The sequence below is a fragment of the Nesoenas mayeri genome (assembly GCF_963082525.1).
Source record: "Nesoenas mayeri genome assembly, chromosome: 18".
Lineage (NCBI taxonomy): Eukaryota > Metazoa > Chordata > Aves > Columbiformes > Columbidae > Nesoenas > Nesoenas mayeri.
The window spans coordinates 3667660-3689256 of record NC_137566.1 but is presented as its reverse complement, the minus strand read 5'-3'; the positions used below and the strand labels follow the sequence as shown (position 1 = coordinate 3689256).

Sequence of the window (21597 nt, the reverse complement as noted above, 5' to 3'; positions counted from 1 at the left end):
CAAAGCACAGGCTCTGGCCAGACTTTCTTATTTGGATTATGAAGAATATTGAGTCTCAGGTCATGAATTACACCCCATCGGGTTAGGCGCTCTATAAATCTGGAACGAAGGACGCATCACCATTTAGTATTAAAATGTTCCCTGCATTACATCTTGCTGGAGATAAAACCATCTCATAGAGGGGTCAGAGCTCATCTGGGCACTTATAATGCCTGTATAAGATAGATATATGTATATATATATATATATATATATATATATATATACGTGTGTGTGTGTGTGTGCATGTATGAAGATGTACTGTAGCAGGACTATGCCACACACATATCCACCACTCCCCTTTGTTCAAAAGGGCCATAAAAAGTTAAAAAATAAATTAAAAAATCAATATGTTTTCATGGCAGAACTCACTCATAGAAATGGGACTTGGAAATAGAGAGGAAGCTGCAGTCTCGATTGGCCTTGATGGTGAAAATCAGCGGTTCCCCGGTCAGGACTGCGAGCTGCCCAACGAGCTCCCCGGGGTGGGTGACGAAGAGGCAGGTGTCCTCCTCCGAGTCTATTTTCCTCTGGTACACATGAAGCATCCCCGAGACCACAAAGCAAATATTAACATCCTGGAGAAAATGGAAAAAGAGCTCAATAAACCCCCCAAAGATTTTAAAAGCAATTATGGCAGTGACTGCACTATCATGACCAATCTGTTTTCCAGAAAGCTCCCTATAGTTTTTGAACAATTAGGTGATAAAACAAGGCATAACAGTGAATTATTAAAAGCAGGTTATGAATATTTAAAACTAAGGAGCCACAATATTGAAAAGCATGCTTCTCTTTGTGTGGTTATGAAAAATGAAGGCTGCATCTGTAAGATCGCAAGAAATTACAACAGAATTGTGATGGAGATAAGGGGGTAATCACAGCAGCATAAGGAGGTACATTGCAGTTCAGCAGAGAACAGCAGCATCGTAACTGGAGCTGCCCCTCATGCACTTTGCATAAGCTTGTCTATTTACACAGTATTATTACAAATGAATCTCATTATATCCTAAACACACATTGCTATAAACAAATAACACTGGATTTCTATTTTACAGGGGTGAAAAAAAACCCAACCAACTTTGCTGCAGCTGAGTGACATCACTGAAAACCTGCAGTGCAGGGCGTGAAAAGGGCTGCCCGGTGTCCAGAGCTGCTTGGGAAGGATGCGGGTACAATATTACAGAATCACAGAATGGACTGGGTTGGAAAAGCCCTCAGAGATCATCAAGTCCAACCCTTGGTCCAACTCCAGTCCATTCACTAGATCATGGCACTAAGTGCCATGTCCAGTCTCAGTTTCAAAACCTCCAGGGCCGGTGAGTCCAGCACCTCCCTGGGCAGCCATTCCAATGCCTCACCACTCTCTCTGCACAGAATTGCTTTCTGATCTCCAGCCTCAATTTCCCCTGGCAGAGTTGAAGCCCATGGCCCCTTGTCCTATTGCTGATGCCTGGGAGAAGAGCCCAATCCCCCCCTGGTTAGAACTGCCCTTCAGGTAGTTCTAGAGAGTGCTGAGCTCAGCTCTGAGCCTCCTCTTCTCCAGACTAAACAAGCCCAGCTCCCTCAGCCTCTCCCCATAGGGCTTGTGTTCAATCCCTTCCCCAGTCTTGTTGCTCTTCTCTGGACCCTCCAGCACTTCAATCTCTTTCCTGAGCTGAGGGCCCAGAACTGAACACAATACTGCAGGTGTGGCCTCCCCAATGCAGAGCACAGGGGAAGGATCACTGCCCTTGTCCTGCCGACCACGCTGGTTTGGATACAGGACAGGACACCATTGGCCTTCTTGGCCACCTGGGCACACTGGTGGCTCATGTTGAGCTTCCTGTCCATTAGTCCCCCCAGGTCCCTTTCTGTCTGACTGCTCTCCAGCCGCTCTGTGCCCAGCCTGGAGCGCTGCAGGGGGTTGTTGTGGCCAAAGTGCAGGACCCGGCACTTGGCCTTGTTGAACTTCATTCCATTGGAATCAGCCCATTTTTGCAGTCTATCCAGATCCCTCTGCAGAGCCCTCCTGCCTTCCAGCAGGTCCACACTCCCTCCCAACTTGGTGTCAGCAGCAAATTTGCTGATTTCCATCCCTCTGCATGGAGTCACCATATTCCATCCCTCCCACGGAGGTACATAAGAGCTGAAATGGTGCATGTGCAGAAAGGTTGGGAGCTGGGATTGTTTCACCTCAATAAAAGGAGACTCAGGAGGGGCTGATGGGGAGGGTTTTTTGTTTATCACCACCAATGTGTACAAATACGCTCCGGTGGGAGGAAAGGCTGAGCCAGACTCAGGTTGCCCCTGTGCGCTCACCTGGTCTCCTTGTCTGGACAGCACAGTCCCGGCCATCACCTGGTGCAGCGTCACTCTGCCGTTCAGCAGCGAAGGATCCTGGGGAAGGAAGAAAGAGTTGACATGTACAGTTTTCTTGCCTGTACACAGGTAAAGATGGAAGAATGTGAGGAATGTAAGGATTTTATATTAGTCAGTTTTGCCCCCAGACTCTTTTAAGGGTCTATAATGAAAAGACATCTATACCAGCTGCCCTGAAAATAATGAAATATGAAGCTATTTTCAAAGGAAGGTGAAACCAGAGGAGACTCTACATCACCGAGGAACTGGACAAGACAATCTAACGCTTGTTCCGTCAGAGCCCTTCCCACTCACACAGCTCAGTTCTGCTGTGCACGTGTAGCAGATTTTCATAGGCACTGCAGACCAAAAGCTTCCCCAAATAGATGAATTCTCACGTGCCTGCACATGTGGATTGCACGGGAGAGGGGGGATCTTCCTCCCAACTGAAGAGCACACCGGAGGGAGGGTCTTTCCAAAAATCCGCTTCCGGTTTGGTCTCGACCTCAAACCCTTGCCCATGCAAGCGGCTGAGCTGGTTCGGTGCCTCCTTTCGATTCCTTCCCAGCTCCTGAGCTGGTCACCACCATCACTGAGTGTGGAACACACAAAAACACCAGGCACGGAGAGGATCTTCTTTCATCTCAAAGAACCACCCAGACCATTTGTTGCCCCACGTGCGGTCAGTCTCTCAAACCCCAACGCTTCAGGTCACCGTTGCTTCAGCAAAACTTTCACCTAAACGCGCAAGTCTTAAAGCTCAACGTTTTATTACCATCACCCAAATGGGCACATCTCTGCCAGGACCCTGCTCGGCCCAGTACTTTGCCACAGAGGTAAAACCCCCAAAATCCAGGAGCTGCGGGCACAGCAAGATACAATTCAGCACAACCTGCCCGTAGGCATTGACCTTATTGCAGCAGGAAAACAACACAGCAGAGATGGAAACATTTTACCGCTGTAATCGTTACGCCGGGTTTTTCTCTTTTCATTTTCAGTTGAAAAAAAAACCAACAGGGCTAGTGAAATAATGGGAATTATTCTTTACACTTACAGCTGATAAAAAGAACAGATTTTCATCAAAAATTTATTGAAACCGATCTGCTTCATGGGAACATATCCAATGCAGAGAACCTGACAAGCACCTGTCAAAATATTTCAGTTCAGCAATATCAACTCAACTAATTTCTATGATGTTTTTTCCGTATTTATACTTTAATGGTTGTATAGCATTACCTATAGTTAAAGACGAAGTTCTAACTAGGAAAGTATCGCACAGTAAGGGAATACGAGCTCCCTAATGAGCTCTACTTATCAATGGCTTTTTTTGGCTGCAGTAGCTCTAACAAAAATCATTGCAAAGATTTTCTTTGTGTCTGAGACTACTCGAGTATTGGAATAGATCACAAAGCTGCGCAGGCCTCGTTGGAGATCTTCAAGAACAGCTCAGGCAAAAACCTGCCAGAAATGACTTAGCGATATTTGATTCTGCCTTGGGCATGAAAAGAGCCGGAATGACATCCAAGCAGCCCTTGAAATCCTCATTTTCTGTGCTATTACCGCCCTGATAAAGCAACAAAAGAGTTGACAAAGGAGATCACAGACAAGATCCATCCCGCCTGGTATCTTCTCTCTTGAACGGGCAAGACCAGCAAACCCCAGTTCAGCATTGGGTAGTTACAGGGTTGGAGCTAATTAACTTTGCTTGGCAAAGTCACCGACACAATAAAATCCATTTCCCAGCAAGTTTCTTTCTTTGCGTGACTATAATAGAGAATAAATCAGCAGAGGTTTATGATGCAGAAGTGAAAGCACAAACCACTTATAAACAATAAACAAAAGCAGTAATTAAGTGAGACAGACACATAATTATCTTGTCAAAGCAACTCAATTCCCTCACAACTCAGGCGGAAGATCCGCCCTGCAACTGTTTAACTCTCATATCATAACTGCAGATAAAGCTGTGAACATGTAAAAGTTGCACGAGATTGAAAAACATTTGTGACAAAGACTCCAGGAATTCAAGTTATTTAGAATAAAAGAAAACGAAAAGATTAATTCTGAAGTCAGACACCTAAGGGTCATTTGAAATAACACTGCCTCTCCCCTAGAGTAAATTATCCCCTCCTCTCTCTCTTACATTGAAAACCCTTGAAACAACCAAAACATCACCACCTGTCATCAAAACATCTTGATTTTATTCACACTGATTGGCTGCTCTGAAAAATGACACCTTAAAATGCCTCTGGCCAGCTAAGAAATAAGAGACCTGAGCTAATATTTTAAGAGAAGAGCGTCCAGAATTCATTTTCTTCCTTGATATAAGTCGTATTGAACACAGTTTAACACAAAGAGATTTTCCTTCCATCGCCTATAGAAGAATCAACTTCTGCTATTCTGCATAGAAAAAACTAACGGCAACCTTTAAAAGAGATTTGTAGCGTTTGGCGACATTCCATCAAATTCCTATTCACTTGTGAAAAGCTGAGTTGCCCCAATAAAGTTTCACAACCCTACCTTATTTCGTTGTTATTTAGATTTTCAAGTTAAAAACACTGCCTATTAGATGCTGCATTTTAAGAACAGGGCGAAAGTTCACTGGAACAGTAATCTGTTTGCATGTTACTTCATGAGAATTTAATTCTAGATTATTTTTTAAGTGCTGTAATCAGTAGTTTAGTGATCTTGGAATTTTTGCTCATGATTCCACTGGTCTAAAATAGAAAACCATCAGCTGTATATTGGATATAAACTGTTGTCACAAGCGGCACCTGAGGCCTGTCCTGTCAAGGACAGAAGGCTTAACACAGCAGAACAAAGTACTTAGTCTGACTTTACTCCATCTGTAACAAGAATTTCTTCTAAAATAGTCTAATAACATTCCACGAGCATATAAACGCCTGAAAATAATGAAAATGAAGGTAAGAAGACCGCAAAGTCTCCTGCAGAGCATCAGCCAGCCCTATGCCTCTCGCTCACATCAGCGCCAATGCGGAGCTTCTGCCTCCAGTTTCACTTCTGAAAGGTCACCACCGAGTTTGCAAGTTGCAAGGGGAATAATCTGCAAGGCAGCAGGGTATGTTAAAACCCAAAAGTAAAATCTTTTGACGTTCTGCTCAGGGTTGCTCGGTGAGGCCTCGTACAGCGGAGGGGCCTGCAGGGCCAGGCCGCGGCAGCAGCCGCGCGCTCTGATAAACTGGGACGTCTGTGACTCGGCTGGGCAGATGCACAATTTTCTCAAATTGTCCGATTAGCTGTGTTAACAGCTGCACCTCCACAATGAAACGCAGCTGGAGCCACAGAAACCACGAAAACAAACATTTCCATTGAGAAGCGAGGGCTGAGCGCGGTGATGACTGCGAGGGCACCGAGCGTTTCCCTCGGGCACAGCTGGGAAATGCACCCACAACGGCCAAAAGCAGAGATTCAGCCCCAAAAACATCAAAACAAGGCACTCGCATGCGATGCCAACAGGATTAATACATTCGGCAGCCACCTGAACGCCTTTATGTAGCTTCTTCACACAGTATGTGAGAGTATGAAATTACACAGTGGCAGCAATTCCATGTTTACATCTCACATGGATAAATCTGTACACAGTGAGAAAAGATTCCTGCAGTGCATTTCAGTCTTTTCCAATGGCAGAATAATTCTGATTTATTCAGTCCTGCTAATAACTTCAACAGACTAGAGAATAAAACATTCAGCTAGCATACAGCCTACTAGGGAGGCAATTTACTTTTTAGTGCCTGGTGGAATGAGATTAAAAGCAAAAATAAAGCCATTTTTTCCTGCAATAACTTACATCAAGTTTCATCAAGGTTGAGAAGTCTTTTTTTGCTGCTTCGACAATGGCATCAATATGTTTGTTATTAGAGGAATCTTGCGCAGCGCTGTAATAGACAACTGCTGAAGGAGTTTCTGTCACCGTCACCGTCTTCTTCAGTATTGACTGCAAAGAGCAGATACACAACAAGTATTGGTTTAGATGCTATAACTGGCACCTACCCAGAAAAACTTGCCGTATCATATGTTCTCTACCCACAACTGGTGGCCTGATAAAGAAAAAAGCTGGGTTTCCAAAAAAGCAACAGCTTGCTGACTTCATTATCCATGTATTTTTCTGCAAGGTTTGACACTCCAGTCAAACAAGGTTACTCATCACAGCCCGCAAAAGGGAAGAATAAGAGACTTTTCGCAAACTGGGCAGCTGCCAGCTTGAAGGAAGTAAAACTTGATCAACACCATATACAAAGATGGAAGAAAAGAGAAAATGTCCGTGAAGGTCACACCAAGACACAGTTTCTCTTCAGATTTTGGTTTGTGGTTTTACAATTCAAGAGCGGTTTTGTGCTCTTCACTTCCAGGTTAGTCTTTGTAAAACGCAGGTCACAGAAAGAAAACAGATTCATAAATCATGGTTGAAAACCCACAGGAAGTTCACAGGTTTTGAATTAAAACTACTTGCTGCAAAGTAGTTCTCACAAATGGTGGTTCAACAATCAGAGAATCATCTTGGTTAGAAGAGACCCTCAGGATCATTAAGTCCAACCATAACCTAACTGTAGCACTAAACCATGCCCCTGAGAACCTCATCTAAATGCCTTTTAAACCCCTCCAGGGCTGGTGACTCCAGCACTGCCCTGGGCAGCCTGTTCCAATGCCTCACAGCCCTTTGGGGAAGAAATTGTTCCCCAGATCCAACCTCAACCTCCCCTGGCGCAACTTGAGGCCGTTTCCTCTGCTCCTGGCGCTTGTTCCTGGGGAGCAGAGCCCGACCCCCCTGGCTCCAAGCTCCTTTCAGGCAGTTCAGAGATCAGAAGGTCTCCCCTCGGCTCCTGTTCTCCAGCTGAACCCCCAGGTCCCTCAGCCGCTCCCATCACACTTGTGCTCCAGCCCCTCACCAGCTCCGTTCCCTCCTCTGCACTCGCTCTAGTACTTCAAATCCACCTTTCCAAATAATCCTTTTCATGACTCAGATGTAATATCCCCAAAACCAAGCAGCTGCAGTGGTGCTTCGCCACTACTTGCCAAGAGAACCTCCGCAGGTTCTTCACTAAAACACCTAAAGAGTCACTCTAGTGAAACAACAAACACACCATTCCAAAAGCACCAAACACCAGAGTTTGTAGAGAGATGAACACACGCATGGGCACGTATCTGGAGTAAGGGAGAAAATGTTTCTGTTACTCAAGGAACACAATGGGTAAGGAAGCACAAGGCAAGAAGCGCGCTGGCCAGACCCACCTTGCCAGTGGCAGGGCTGCTGACAACGTCCTCGGTGCTGAAGTGCACCCTGGCTCGCTCGTACGCCATATCCATGTCTGACTTGGCACCGCTGGAACTAGCTGCAAGCAATAGAAAAGGTTTTTTAAGTACCTCCTTTATTCCAGTGTCTCAGCAATAGCAGATAGTACACAAAGTCCAGCAACTTTCTTTGTTTCTGAAGCCGAGGATAAAACAGAATGTGGCATCCTCAAATTCTTATTTATTCCCTTTTGACCTGGAAGATCTGATGGGTACTTTAAAGCTTCTCACGTATGCAATATGCCCCAATATGTCAGGAGGATGGAGCCAGGCTCTTCTCGGTGACAACCAATGATAGGACAAGGGGTAATGGGTTCAAACTGGAACACAAAAGGTTTGTCCAATCCCCCCATGGAGCAGGAACACCCAGATGAGGTTACACAGGAAGGTGTCCAGGTGGGTTGGAATGTCTGCAGAGCTCCTTCTCTGCTCCTCAGAGCTCCACAACCCCCTGGGCAGCCTGGGCCAGGCTCTGCCACCCTCACCAGGAACAAGTTGCTTCTCATATTTAAGTGGAACCTCCTGTGTTCCAGTTTGCACCCATTACCCCTTGTCCTGTCACTGGTTGTCACCAGCAGAGCCTGGCTCCATCCTCCTGACACTGCCCCTTTCCATATTGATCCCCAGGAATGAGTCCCCCCTCAGTGTCCTCTTGTCCAGCTCCAGAGCCCCAGCTCCCTCAGCCTTTCCTCACACGGGAGATGCTCCACTCCCTGCAGCATCTTGGTGGCTGCGCTGGACTCTCTCCAGCAGTTCCCTGTCCTGCTGGAACTGAGGGGCCATAACTGGACACAATATTCCAGATGCAGTCTAAAGAAGCCCAACAAGTTTACCCAAAGATTGTCATCAGCAAAACTTATTAATCATAAGACCAAAAAAAAGAAAAATAAAGTACTGTTGATGCTACTAAGTGAATTTCACGCACACTGCAACATTAGACCCTAATTTAGTTATAAATAAAAAAAGCTGAGATGGTGGAAATAGCAGCATGGGACTCCATATGGGCTGGTTTGACTACCTGTCAATTATCCTGCCCCACAGATCACACTGTCAGCATCATTACCGAGCCCCAATACACCAAGTGCATTTTAAATCCAAACACGCACTTCTCAGGTTAAACCTCAAGAATCAGATAACGGGCACGTAGGCAGGAAAAGCATCCTCTGCATAGCTGTGCATTTAAAAACGAAATCAGAGGCGAAAGAGGAGGCACTCTAACAGTGCAAGCTTATGTTTCCTAGACTCCTATTCAGAGCAGAAGTCTTCGACTCAGCCGTAGATATAAACTCCCACACGGTGATTAATTAAAGCACCTTGTTGCAGCAGAACACGCTTGAACTGGAACCGTTGAGTCAAAGGCACAGACGGCAGCGGGAACGCGGGAGGGAACGCGGCCGCTCGCTGTACACGCTGTCGGGATCCCACCCGCTGCAAAAACAACACCCAGCATGTCCCAGCGGCCGCTGCCCTTCCACGCCGCTCCTTGAAGCTCCCGCGGATGTGCTGCAGGGTCGTGGCTTCACTTTTGAAATGGGAAAAGCAGCTTCTCTTCACTCTTAACAAAAAAACCCCAAACAGCAAACCAATAAAATCTAACTGCTGTTTAACCTTATAAAATTAAGTTGGGAATGCTTACTTCCAGGAACAATCAAACTGATGAAGTTAACACCTACAAAAGATCCCGTTGCTTTATGTTGTTCATCTAATTCTTCTGTACACCAGCCCAGATGCTCCACATGACTTAATTACATCTTTTGCCACAAAAAGGGTTAGTGTACCTAAAAAGCAGACTAGTCAAAGCTGGCGGGATCGTATTGCCCCATCTATAGAACTGCTGTGTTTCAAGTTAGATAACTACACAAAAACCAGAAAAACTACAAAAAACCAGAACAAATTACATCCCAACCCCAGGAGCAAAGTCATTTCCAGCAGTTTTTTGTTAGCTCAAGCAAATCGAAGAGATGCTGAGATAACAGCACCTGTGTGACACTAATAACAGACACTCCTCTTTTCTCCGAATCAGTATTCATCATAATCAATATTCCCGCGGAGTCTGAATGCACAGGAAGGTAGGGGAATAGAATCTGAAGCAGTATCTTGATCTTCTCATTGCAGACATCAAAATACTTTCCGTGCAAGCTAAACAGAGACACTAACCTCAGTGCAGTGAACAGAAACCTGCTCTGTTAACCGAGGCAAATCATAATTACCCAATTAGACATGCTCCTTCTGTCAGTAAAAATTAATTTTCTCTCTCCACTAAGCTCTGTGTACCCTGCCATCATTCTTACAACACACTAAAGGAGAAAGGAAGGACAAGCTGACATATTCGCTGTTAAGCATGCAGGGATCCTTCCACGCCAAAGCTTCTAAGAGCACACATGGGCTCTACCTGCATGGGCAGGTCTCAAACTACTGTTCCCCTGAGGTAAAATGGCTGTGTTCAGCGTCAAACTGCTTAATACAGCACTGAACCAAGTCTGCTGGTACATTTTACAAAGCACAGTGTAAACCAACCCAACAGGTATGAAAATAAAGCCATGTCTTGCATAGGTCCGCTCAGTGTTTTCCCTTGTTCTGGTTCAGAAAGATGATCTGTGTATCACTAGCCAGAATGCTGCTTCTCTGCCATATCCATCCCTCTGGACTCAACACAACACTGAAGTTATGAAAAAAACAGAATTGGGACACCATACGTTTGCGCAGCAGAAATCAAAGAGGAAGTGAAACGGCTCTCTGTTGTTACAAATGAAGTAACCGCTTGTTCTCTATACACCAGCAACATAACTTGATAGCAACAAGTGTTCAAAGCCTTTCCTCAGGGCTGACAGCAACACTGAGCACTCTCTCAGCCCACCTCCCCCTGCTAATCGCCTCAGAGTATGTTCTTATCTCCTAAACCATTTAATAGTCAACATAAGTTCTAACACACCCAGCGTATCTTTATTCCACTGACTAAATTTTATAGAACTTCTCTGTTAATATCTCCATAATGACCACGGTATGTAAGCACGACCTTACAAGCACCTCAGGACAGCAGTTTGCCACTTAGCTAAGGACAGACAGACACTTTCCATCTGGGATTCACCCAAGAAGTTCCTGTTTCTCCACCTTGGACAAAGTTCACCCCCCCGGCCGGCTCAGAGGAAGATGCCACAGCGCCGACAGCTGAAGTTCAGTGGAATGAACACTGCGGCATCAGAACAGCTCGGCCTCATCAGAGCATTCAATGATAAATCACCTTTATTACCCACTCGAAAGACATTCCTCTAAAAGCAACAAAGCCATGTAATGTTTTCTTTGGGACAATCAGCCAGCAAGAATCGTGTCATCTTCTGCATGAGAGATGACAGCATATCATCATAACTCACTTTGTTTCAGTTACACCAATTAATAAAGCTCTTCATTTGCAGGTCTCTCGGTAGCCAAATTACGTTCCCCATTGTTAATAAAGACAGCAAGGGAATGTTCTCTTAGATAATAGTCTGTTTGTTACTTTAGAAAATACGTTTTTGACAGCTGAGTTAGGAAGCAGCACTGCTGCAAGGTGATTATCTAACATAAAGAGGAAGATTATCTAACCCTGTGCTTAAGAAACCACATCTACCCCCATGTGATTCAATACATCACATCTTCACCACAATTTGGCCAAATACTACTTACTGGAAGCCTCTGCAGATCCTGTGCAGGGAGGTGAGGAAAGGCTTCTTTTGAAAATATTTTCAGAGTTTTCTGCACCAGGAGTCTTTGGTGTATCTGAAATTTAGAGACCAAAGTTACACAACTGTGAACACAAGGTACTCCCTAAATAAAATCCATTTCATTGACAGCAAGAACCTCTCGCTACCCACTCTTAAAACTTTTTCATCCAAGGTTGTGTTAAAGGTTTTGAAATACCAATGTTAAACACTGTTTAAACCTGTTTCCCGCTTTTGATTTAATTAAAAAAAAAAATCTTCAGGTTCAGATGCAAAAATGGGGTGCAATTTATTTTCCTGTGTTCAGCTTCCATAGTGACAATTCAACTCCCAAGCCTACACATATCCAGCAATTTGAACACAAGCCCTATGGGGAGAGGCTGAGGGAGCTGGGCTTGTTTAGTCTGGAGAAGAGGAGGCTTAGAGCTGAGCTCAGCACTCTCTAGAACTACCTGAAGGGCAGTTCTAGCCAGGTGGGGATTGGGCTCTTCTCCCAGGCATCAGCAATAGGACAGGGGGCCATGGGCTTCAACTCTGCCAGGGGAAATTGAGGCTGGAGATCAGAAAGCAATTCTGTGCAGAGAGTGGTCAGGCATTGGAATGGCTGCCCAGGGAGGTGCTGGACTCACCGGCCCTGGAGGCTTTTAAACTGAGATTGGACATGGCACTTAGTGCCATGATCTAGTGAATGGACTGGAGTTGGACCAAGGGTTGGACTGGATGATCTCTGAGGTCTTTTCCAACCCAGTCCATTCTGATATTCTGTGATTGTTTTGCTAGTATCTAGAGTGCAGAATTTTCACGGCATCTCCTATGAAGTCAACATCAGGAGCCACTTTTTTCCCACTCCCCCATCGATATCATTAACAACACAGTAATATTTTCCTATTAAAGGTAAGGACAACCCAAAGACTTCAAACCTGAAACTGATTTAAGATAAACCCTAATTATTCTAATAAAACAGAATTCCTCTGACAAATAGCACAACAAAGAACCTCACAAAGGACTGTTACTACCCATTTCCAGGCACATTACCCATTTCCAGTGCTTCGCCAGTCTTTTCAAACTTCTCTGTGCGATCTTCCTCAGACATGTTGGACACTTGTCTTTTTAATGCTCTGCTGGAACTTCCTCCGGCTGTGACATTCGTCACGGAGGTGAGCGGGATGGCCTGGCTCTGCTGCGAGGGGAAAACCAATTATACGCAGCTTAAACTCAGTTCTGGGACCACCGACGCATTTCTGGAACAATCTCCTTAATTAGCATGAGGAGCGAGCAGAGGGAGATGAGCCGTCTTATCTCTCTTATCTCACGTGCAAATGAACTAAAGTATAAAAAACTTCTCACTTGGGACGCTAGTAATGAAGTTTCATTGCACCCGCCACCAAGAGAGGTACAGAGACCATCGCTGCATCGACAGACCCTTGGAGTGGTGAAATTGCAGCTTCTGATACCTTTAGCTCTCTTTGTTCTCTCTTTCTAACATAAGGGTAATATCATTGTGAGTTTTGTTGTTGAAGTCTTGTTAAGGTTTTTGATAAAGTGACAAACTTTTACCAAGTGACTATTTGCTGTAATTCTGCTGCGTTATAAGTAAATTCATCACGGTGATGCACGCACACCAGTTTGAAGAGATGCATTGCTTCAAATGTCTGAAATTTAAGCTTTGCCCACCTCCCCTCAAGTCCCCATGTATCAGCATAGGTTGGATTTCATGGGCTGGTTACAGCAAGCACCTCACTTCTCAAGTACCATCATTATTAAATTAATATGTAACATTCACTTCACAATCTTCTGTAAGAAGAAAAGCCTCCCTGTGCATGGGAAGAGCAGATGAAATGTTCATCGGACTTACACAGTTGAAGAGCTCCGTGGTCAGCCCCAGGTAGTTGTGCAGAGCCAGGAACGTCACTCTCTGCAGCCTCACCATGATGATCTAGAAATGGGAAACGAGAAACAGTAGCAATGGAATTAGCATTCGCTCACACTCATTTTTGCATTTAGATATAATTACATACCAGAGTACCTGAAGGCACTTTATAAAATACAGACTGTACCCTAAGCTGAAATTGCTTTTTAGCAGTTGATATATTGAGGCAAAGATAGATTCAAGGCATTTACCAAACTTCACAATCATTTGACAGCACAAGAATCCAAACTCTCATTCCCAAACAACAAATAATACTTTTGGTTTTCTATAAACATTAACAACAAACACACCTTGAAATAAAATCATTTCCTTCCATCTTTTCCCTCTCATTAAAAAGTTATTCCAGCCTTCCCCATACAGAGCCTGTGCTATTGCTCTACAGACTCTGAACTAACAGGAGACATCCCTGCCACCGACCTTCCTCTGCCCTAGTGACTCGCTCCCGCTATTAAACCACCCTCGCTTTTGTATCAGCTCTTACGGAGGAAATTAAATTGGTATAATGAGTTGCTCTCTTCAGCCATCAGTATTAGGAGGTTCGTGTCTCACGCATAAATTAGCCAGGTACCAAAACAGCTCGCAAGGACGAAAAGATTTAGAAGTGACAGTAAAACAAAATGACAGACCAGAATGACCCATGTGTGTCCATTGGGATGTTACACCTGCGGGACAACGCGCCCCTGGGCAAATCCTCCACACCCATTCGTTAATGCACAAATCCCTGCACCACCCTCCACTCACGGGAGGCATAATACACGGGGCAGATTGGCAGCGCTCACTTAAACTGCCCAAGCTCCTGCAGAGCACAGGGAGGTGAACGTCAAACCAACACAAAGCCCAGCTCTTCCCTCGGGTGCCGACAATCTCTTCCGAACTGGAAACTCACACATCAACCTGAATTTTGTGAATTTTGCAAAGCGCCACCCATCAGCAAACAGCTTCTGAGGGTACAGCAGCTCTTCTTCAGAATATGCGACTGTCTTTTCCATTTTGAAACCCCGCTGGTGCATAACCACGGTGCAGAGCCACGCCAGCACATTCTACACCACCAGGACCAAAGAGCCCACACTGCAGGTCAGGCTGATTCAGTGTGTGTGTATATATATAAATTCTTTCTTCCTGTACACGATTAATGCAGACATCATTAAGTTTAGGACTCTTAAGAGTAAGAGAAACAGTAAAAATCATCTAAATCTTGAAAAGAGGCTATACTGACCAGTTCCATATCTGCAAAGGGATGATGAGCTGGCTGAACTTCAAAGTGTAACTTGGAAATTGGAGTGGGCTTTTTTCCTTCCCCCAATTCTACTTAACGACAGAGCTTACCTGTACCACTCTAACGAGAGTCTCGGGGTATTTCCTGAACACGTCTTGGAAGGCATTTGCTGGGAGTCGCAATATAGTGGACGGAATGGCTGCTCGGGCTGAGACAGTTTTGGAAGGAGCAGGGTGACCCTAAGAGAAAGTTTGGGAGACACGAGGTTAATCCACCAATTATCCAACCCAATTCTTCCCAATCGCTTTCCAAATACCTCCTTTGATATTGTATATAATTGACAGACATCACCTGGCCACAAAAAGCCTTGAACTTGTGTTCCGTGACCCGCGGGCGCTGTAATGAGGGTGGTGGGTCAGGTGCATTCACATTGGCAATTTCACCGGTATTAAAGGGAGACAGAGAAATAAGAGCTATGGGAAAGTGTGTTGGATTAAGGGGAACTGGCTGGTCTATCAACTCGATTAGAGTTTTATTACCAAGCCAGGCTTCACAAGTATTTCAACTTCCAGCTACTCCAGGCTGCAGAGAACAGAGGTTTTATTATCTGTACTGAGGACCAAGCCATTTGCTGCAATAACAACCTCACACAATTAGCAAAATTTACAACAAAATTGGATTGTAATTACATGCATAATGGAGAGAGACAAAAACCAAGCAGACTTATTGCACTCTAAGGTACATATATATGTATCTTCATATATATTCATGTATAAATGAAATATTGCAAATGACAAAGCCAAACAGCTTCTCTCTGCTTGAGACAAACTGGGTCTACACCATCCTGAGTTGCCTGAAGAACAGATGAAGAATTAATAAACCACTGAAAGCTAAAACTATAAGTGGGTCGAATACAGAGATTCTGACACTGGGAGGCAAGTTCAGGCCTTTCCCCCTTGAATCAGAATATATTTTAACAAAGAAAATCTACTGCCAAATACTTGGATAACAAACTCCAGACAACACACCCTTAATGCCTCATTAGCAAACACTGAAAATAATGTCTATAAGGCATTAGCTGATTTATTAATACATGAAATATTGATTTATCCAGTGTTTTTAAGATCAAAAAGAGTCCTTTTGTGGCACAGAGCACGAACTAAAGAAGAAATGGAGTTTCTTCTTCCACCATCAAAAATAGTTACAGCTCTGCCTTGCTGGTCTGGAAGGCACCATGAGGCAGGTTCTAAAATTAAATTAATTGGAACCAATCTCTTAATTACACCAACTCCACTGACCTTTTTATAAAATCTAGGGATGGTATTAATAGCTTTGATTTTCAAGTTCCCGAGGGATGTGAAATTTTAAACATCTCTTCGACCTACAGCGCGAAGCTACCGGGCGTCCTCGCTTCGCTTGCGTCCCTTTCATTAAGTAAAGACATTAACAAATGACATTCCTGTGCTTTTGCTGCACCTAAAAATAAATGCAACGTTCTTCTTTTACAAGCCAGTTTAAAGCCTGGCTTTAGATGATGAAGTCATTTGGAATTCTCCTTATACACAAATGTAAAAGAAAATGTATATATAGTCTGCCTTTAAGCATGTACGTCACTATACTTGCCATCAATCGTATTCCCTAAAAGACTCCACACCAAATATACAGTGGAAAAATTAAAGAAATCTATTAAAACTTTAGTTGTTGGACAAGGGATAAAAGTGTTTAATAGTGTCATGTAACAGTTATTCAAAAGGGCAAAATGAACACCGTATTTCCCATTTATATCACAGAATCACAGAATGGACTGGGTTGGAAAGACCTCAGAGATCATCCAGTCCAACCCTTGGTCCAACTCCAGTCCATTCACTAGATCATGGTACTAAGTGCCATGTCCAGTCTCAGTTTAACAACCTCCATGGCCGGTGAGTCCAGCACCTCCCTGGGCAGCCATTCCAATGCCTGACCACTCTCTCTGCACAGAATTGCTTTCTCATCTCCAGCCTCAGTTTCCCCTGGCAGAGTTGAAGCCCATGGCCCCTTGTCCTGTTGCTGACTGCCTGGGAGAAGAGCTCCACACTCCCTCCTAACTTGGTGTCAGCAGCAAATTTGCTGGTCTGTACTCTACCCAGTAAAGTGTTTTGGGGTCGTTTTGAACAGTGCTTGTTTGGGAATAGATCAGGGGTGTCACACTCATTTTTACCAGGGCTCCATCAGCCTCGCAGTCGCCTCCAAAGGACCAAATGGAATTTTAGGCCCGTATAAATGTAGGAGTAGTTGGATAGACCAGTGCTGAGTATCTCTCAGAAAACCAATTTCGAGATAATAACAGATAATGACGCAGCCGCCTTTCTCTCCAAAGAACAGCCCATCCCTCCAGTTTTCCAGTGTGTAATTTTTCCTTTTTGCAATCCCTGCGTGCGAGCAGCCGCCTCTGGAAAGGGCAAAGCACCACGTCTGATCGGGCTGGAACGCGGAGAGGAAATGTTCCTGTAATTGTCAGCTCTCTCCAATGTAACGTAACCAGCCGCTCACGGAGAACACCACACCGAAATTACAATATTTTCCAATGGCACACGGGGGTCACAAGGAACAGCGAAGTTATAATCAGTAGTGAATTAGGGCTTTTTCAACAGAGAACTTTTTGTTCTCAGCACGGATAACTATTTACCTCTGTCTTGCTCTAAGAGCTGCGCAGTGACTAAATATTGTAGGTGACGCACGTCACAGCTGAAATTTTAGCTGAATCCAGATGAGAGCTAATGGCCAAATCCAAATGAATTTGGTTTAGAATCTGCTTATCATTCTCCCACCAGGAACAACTCCCTTTTTGTACCCCAAATTCTGCCATATTCTCCCTATTCTCATCGCCTGGATTGTGTCTCTCCTGCTCCCACCTGCCTCCTCCGTACCACACCAACGTCCCTGCTGCAATCAATTCCTTCTTTATAATCTCATTTATCTTGCCTGCTCCATTTAAACAGACTCCAGCCCTGCAGGCTCGCCTGTGTCCAAGGTTGGCTTTTTCATCTTCTTTTAACCCTCAGACTTTCATTTTTTCCCCTTCAGTCACTGCCAATTGATTGATATTCCTCCCAGTCTCTTATTTCTCATTCTGACTACGCCACCTGCTCATCGTGTTCCAAATATTATCTTCACATGGACGAAAAAAGAAGAGTAAAACCACAAACTCAGCATCAAACACCATCTCTATTTGTCCCATTCGACTCTGAATGAAAATTCAGCATTGAGGGAACAGCCCCGACTGCACAAGGGAAGAACAACAGCGCCCGAAAACCCTTGTGTGGGCATCACCAACAATCAGTTCAGAGACTCCTCTAATATTTGAGGCAATAGCAGTTCAGAGTCAGATTAACCACAATACAGAATTGTTCCAAAACACCAGGAAAATGTTGGTGTCTACGGGGATTCCAAGGCTCCTTGTTTCTCCATTTAATGATTGAGAAGGCAGCGTTTATCTGTTCTCAGAATGAGTGAAATGCAGAACAAGTTTCTTATGCCACAGCTGGTATCTTCGCAATTAGTAGATCTAAGCAGGCACTTCAATTAAAACAATTAGAAAATGAATTATAGAGGTAGCTCTCGTGTGATCTTTCTTTCGGATCCAACAACAAGAGGCTGCCGCTTCTTGCCGCAATCTCCATTTCCTTGCACGTCTGTCAAGCAAACGGGACAGGCCAGACATGGCGTGTTACAAAATTGGTCAAAGAAACCACAAATCCAGCTCAGACAACTCAAATCCTCTCTGCATAAATTCTTTCTTCATGTGTCCTGGTTTTGTTACAAACAAGACCGGTTCTCTTTCAGTGATGTTTCTTCCAGCTCAGTTCTTTAGGTGCCTGCACTTTTCTGAGTTTTAGCTGCATATTTTTCCTCGGATGCTGCACGCGGTGCTGATAGAGACCAACGGGATGCTGAAGAAGCTCGTGTTTAGATCTATTACTATGGTAGCCAAGAAAGACTGATGAGTTTTCCCCGTTCCGTTGTGAGGGGGCGTGTTTGAGGAGGGGTGGATGGAACAGGTGACTAGAACTGACCAAGTACTCCATGCCATAATCGTCATACCCCTATATAAGAGGGTGATCACAGGGTCACTCTCTCTTTGCCCACGGCCGGCATCCAGAGAGGCCCCTGTCTGTCTGTCTGTCTGTCTGTCTGTGATCCACAGGCGCTGCATCCTGCACCAGGTTCCGTTTGCTGTGCAGTCCCGCCCGTGACTCCCGGGGCCGGAGCTGCAGCCGCTGGAGCCGCCAGCCCCGCAGCCCCAGCTCTGCTGCGGAGTGACGCAGCGCCACAGCCAGCGCTTGGATCGGGTTTGTGCACTTTGTATGTGTTCTCTATTTATCAGTAGCATTAGTAAAGCCCTTATAACTCTCCAACTTGAAGTCTAAGTCTCTCTTCCTCTCCCCTTATCTTTCCAATCGTCTTTCCAATCTAAAGGGAAGGGGTGGCGGGAAGTGAGGGGATAACAGGGAGCGTCTGCCTTGCCTTAAACCTTGACATTGTGTCAGATCCATGTGTTAAAATTAATTAAGGTTACAGTATCTGCAGGAAGTTCTAAGACTAATATGGAACGCGCCTGAGAGGTCTCTGTTTTGACAAACGCTTTCTCCTTCCTTACCCATTTTCCTAGTACTTTTATACCCACAGTCAGTAAGGAGCACAACGAGAACTGAGAACAACACAACCACTTCAAAGCTGGGAAACAAGGGAGGAAAGTGGGAGTTGTAAAGATAAATTAGAACAAGTTACTTCATTAAAAACAAATTGCAAGCTCTCTGGTTAAATACTCTTCTGCATGCTGATAACTCTTTGAACACACTTTCAATAATTTATATTTTCTGATTTACCAGCAGTGTAACTCAAAAGAGAAAAATAAATAGAATAATAATAAAAAACCCCACACACACCACAAAATGAATGGCACGCAACCGCAAACCCTTGTTATATAAGAAGGATTTCTTCTTGTTTGTTGAAAAAGAATATAGGAAAATAATGCTGTCATTAAGAAAAGTTACCTGTGGAAGTAACAAGGGCAAGGATACCTCTAAATCATTTGCTGTTAATATGGATTTGGCAGCAAGATCTAGACTTGTACAGTCCAAATTATTCACGTGCCATGACTTTCTACAGAAGAAAACGTGACCAAGCTTAAAAACTCTTTATCACTTTCAACAGGCTTCATGGAAATTTAATATATATATTTGTCTGCTTGCACCTAGAAGTGGCAAAGAACACTTTACAGAATCATTAAACTACTTAACACAAAATAACGTTCCCCTTTAATGAAAGGAGACGCCAAGCACAAGAGCGACACGATACAAGGTCAAATATGAACAACTTATTGATCAGATTATCTTCATCCTCTCAGCCACCAAAAAACCTTCAAGCAAACGCTTTAAGCGCTTGTGTATTATCGAATATAATGAGTTTGCCCCATTCGATTTAGGTTTTCCTAAACAGACGCGCTGTGACAACGGCAGCAAAACCGTATTGTAATTCCAACCGAAACAAAATCCACACCACTAATTTGCGCAATAAATGCGAGCGGCCAGCGTTCGGCTCATCCGGTGCCCTGTCGAAGCGCACAGCCTTCAGACAGCCAGCGGCGGCACGAACATTGAGGGAAAAATTAACCCATCAGTTGGTTTCACAGTATAATTGCGATAATAACAACTGTCAGATTTATTTTCATTAGGCTAAATGAAAATAAATTCAGTAAGCAACAAATCAAACAGTGTAAAACCCTGATTTGTGGGCCCTACGCTGGTCCCGCTCCCCACTGCTCTGTGACCTTGAACAAACCACACAGGTTTCCAGCCTTAAAAGAATAATTCCGATCCTATTGCTTTTTGGAAATAGCCAGTGTTCCACTAGCAAGCACACACATCTCACAACCAACTAACACACCACAGAGCTCCATTTACAGCTGTGAGGCCTGGGAGGAGGGAAAGAATTGGTCAAAGAAACATTTCCCATCCCGATTCTTTCCTTGTAATATTCAAAAGGCGACTTCCCTCATGGAACAGAACTGTAGAATGTCCTGAGTTGGAATGGACCCACAAGGATCATCGAGTCCAATCCCTAAACCCATGAGAACTCACCGTGATAACGTCGAGGATGCTGAGAAGGCTGTGGACGCTGTCTCCCGCCAGCACCTCCTTCACCACCACTTCTGTCCCGTCCTGCAAGCGAAGGACAGACCATCACCGTGGGCAAACAGCTGGACATTTGGCATATATGGAGCATCTCAGAAAGCTCAACCCGCTCTCCTTCTCCAACTCTGAGCAGCCCTACCAGAAATGGTCCCCCGTTACAATTTGGACGCTCGTTTCCTCTCTGCCCTGGTGGTAGTGTGACAATTCAAGCCACAGTTTTCAAATACCATTCCAGAAGTGATAAATTAAAAGAAATGAAAAGCCAGTTTGGGCTAGGGGGAGATGTAACCTGTTTGTCTTTGCTGTGTAACAATTAGAGAAGAAAAAGCGTCCCTCACTCTGAGAACTAGCTCCCTCTATGGAGGGATTACATGTCAACAGGTAGTGCAGAACAAAGAACAGCAAAACACAAAAATATGCAGAAATTAGCAAATTTGGAATAATATACAAACACAAAATCCCTGACTTGTCAGCCATAAGGAAACTATTCCTATGGTAAAGCTAAACTCAAAGTTCAGGAAGAAGGAAAAATAATAAAAATCCAAATTAGCTGGAGGGGTCACCAAGGCTAACGCTCACCAGCTTAACACCAATAACACAGACCATCGGTTCTCTTCCCTGCCTACCAAAAGTGAACCTGAATCTTCCACCTCCCAGCCAGGATATCATGCAGTGAAGTGCACTTGATCCCTCCAGCTCTGTACATCTCATTGTTTTGTATAGCTACCATCCAAAAGGGAATGTTTCCAACACAAGGGCAGTCCAGCACCCCGTCCCCCCTCAATAACTACGCACCTAGAGCATGGGAGGACATTTCGGAACGCCAGATCTGCACTGTGTTCACTCTCTCATCTAAGACATGGGGGACCACAGCAAAAAACCCTTGTTCTTTAT

At 44.5% G+C, this 21597-nt stretch overlaps 1 protein-coding gene across 4 annotated transcripts in view; it reads right to left on the bottom strand.

The window, feature by feature from the left end:
• PNPLA7 (patatin like domain 7, lysophospholipase) overlaps positions 1–21597 on the bottom strand; it is a 125152-nt gene that overhangs the window by 92820 nt on the left and 10735 nt on the right. For all 4 annotated transcript variants that reach the window (XM_080356186.1, XM_080356188.1, XM_080356189.1 and 1 more), the window contains 9 exons: positions 20650–20730; positions 14638–14766; positions 13237–13317; positions 12417–12561; positions 11347–11439; positions 7624–7724; positions 6182–6328; positions 2338–2415; positions 412–617 (listed from right to left, as the gene is read on the bottom strand). In XM_080356186.1, the coding sequence (XP_080212312.1) occupies positions 412–617; positions 2338–2415; positions 6182–6328; positions 7624–7724; positions 11347–11439; positions 12417–12561; positions 13237–13317; positions 14638–14766; positions 20650–20730 (1061 nt within the window). The remainder of the gene's footprint in view (positions 1–411; positions 618–2337; positions 2416–6181; positions 6329–7623; positions 7725–11346; positions 11440–12416; positions 12562–13236; positions 13318–14637; positions 14767–20649; positions 20731–21597) is intronic.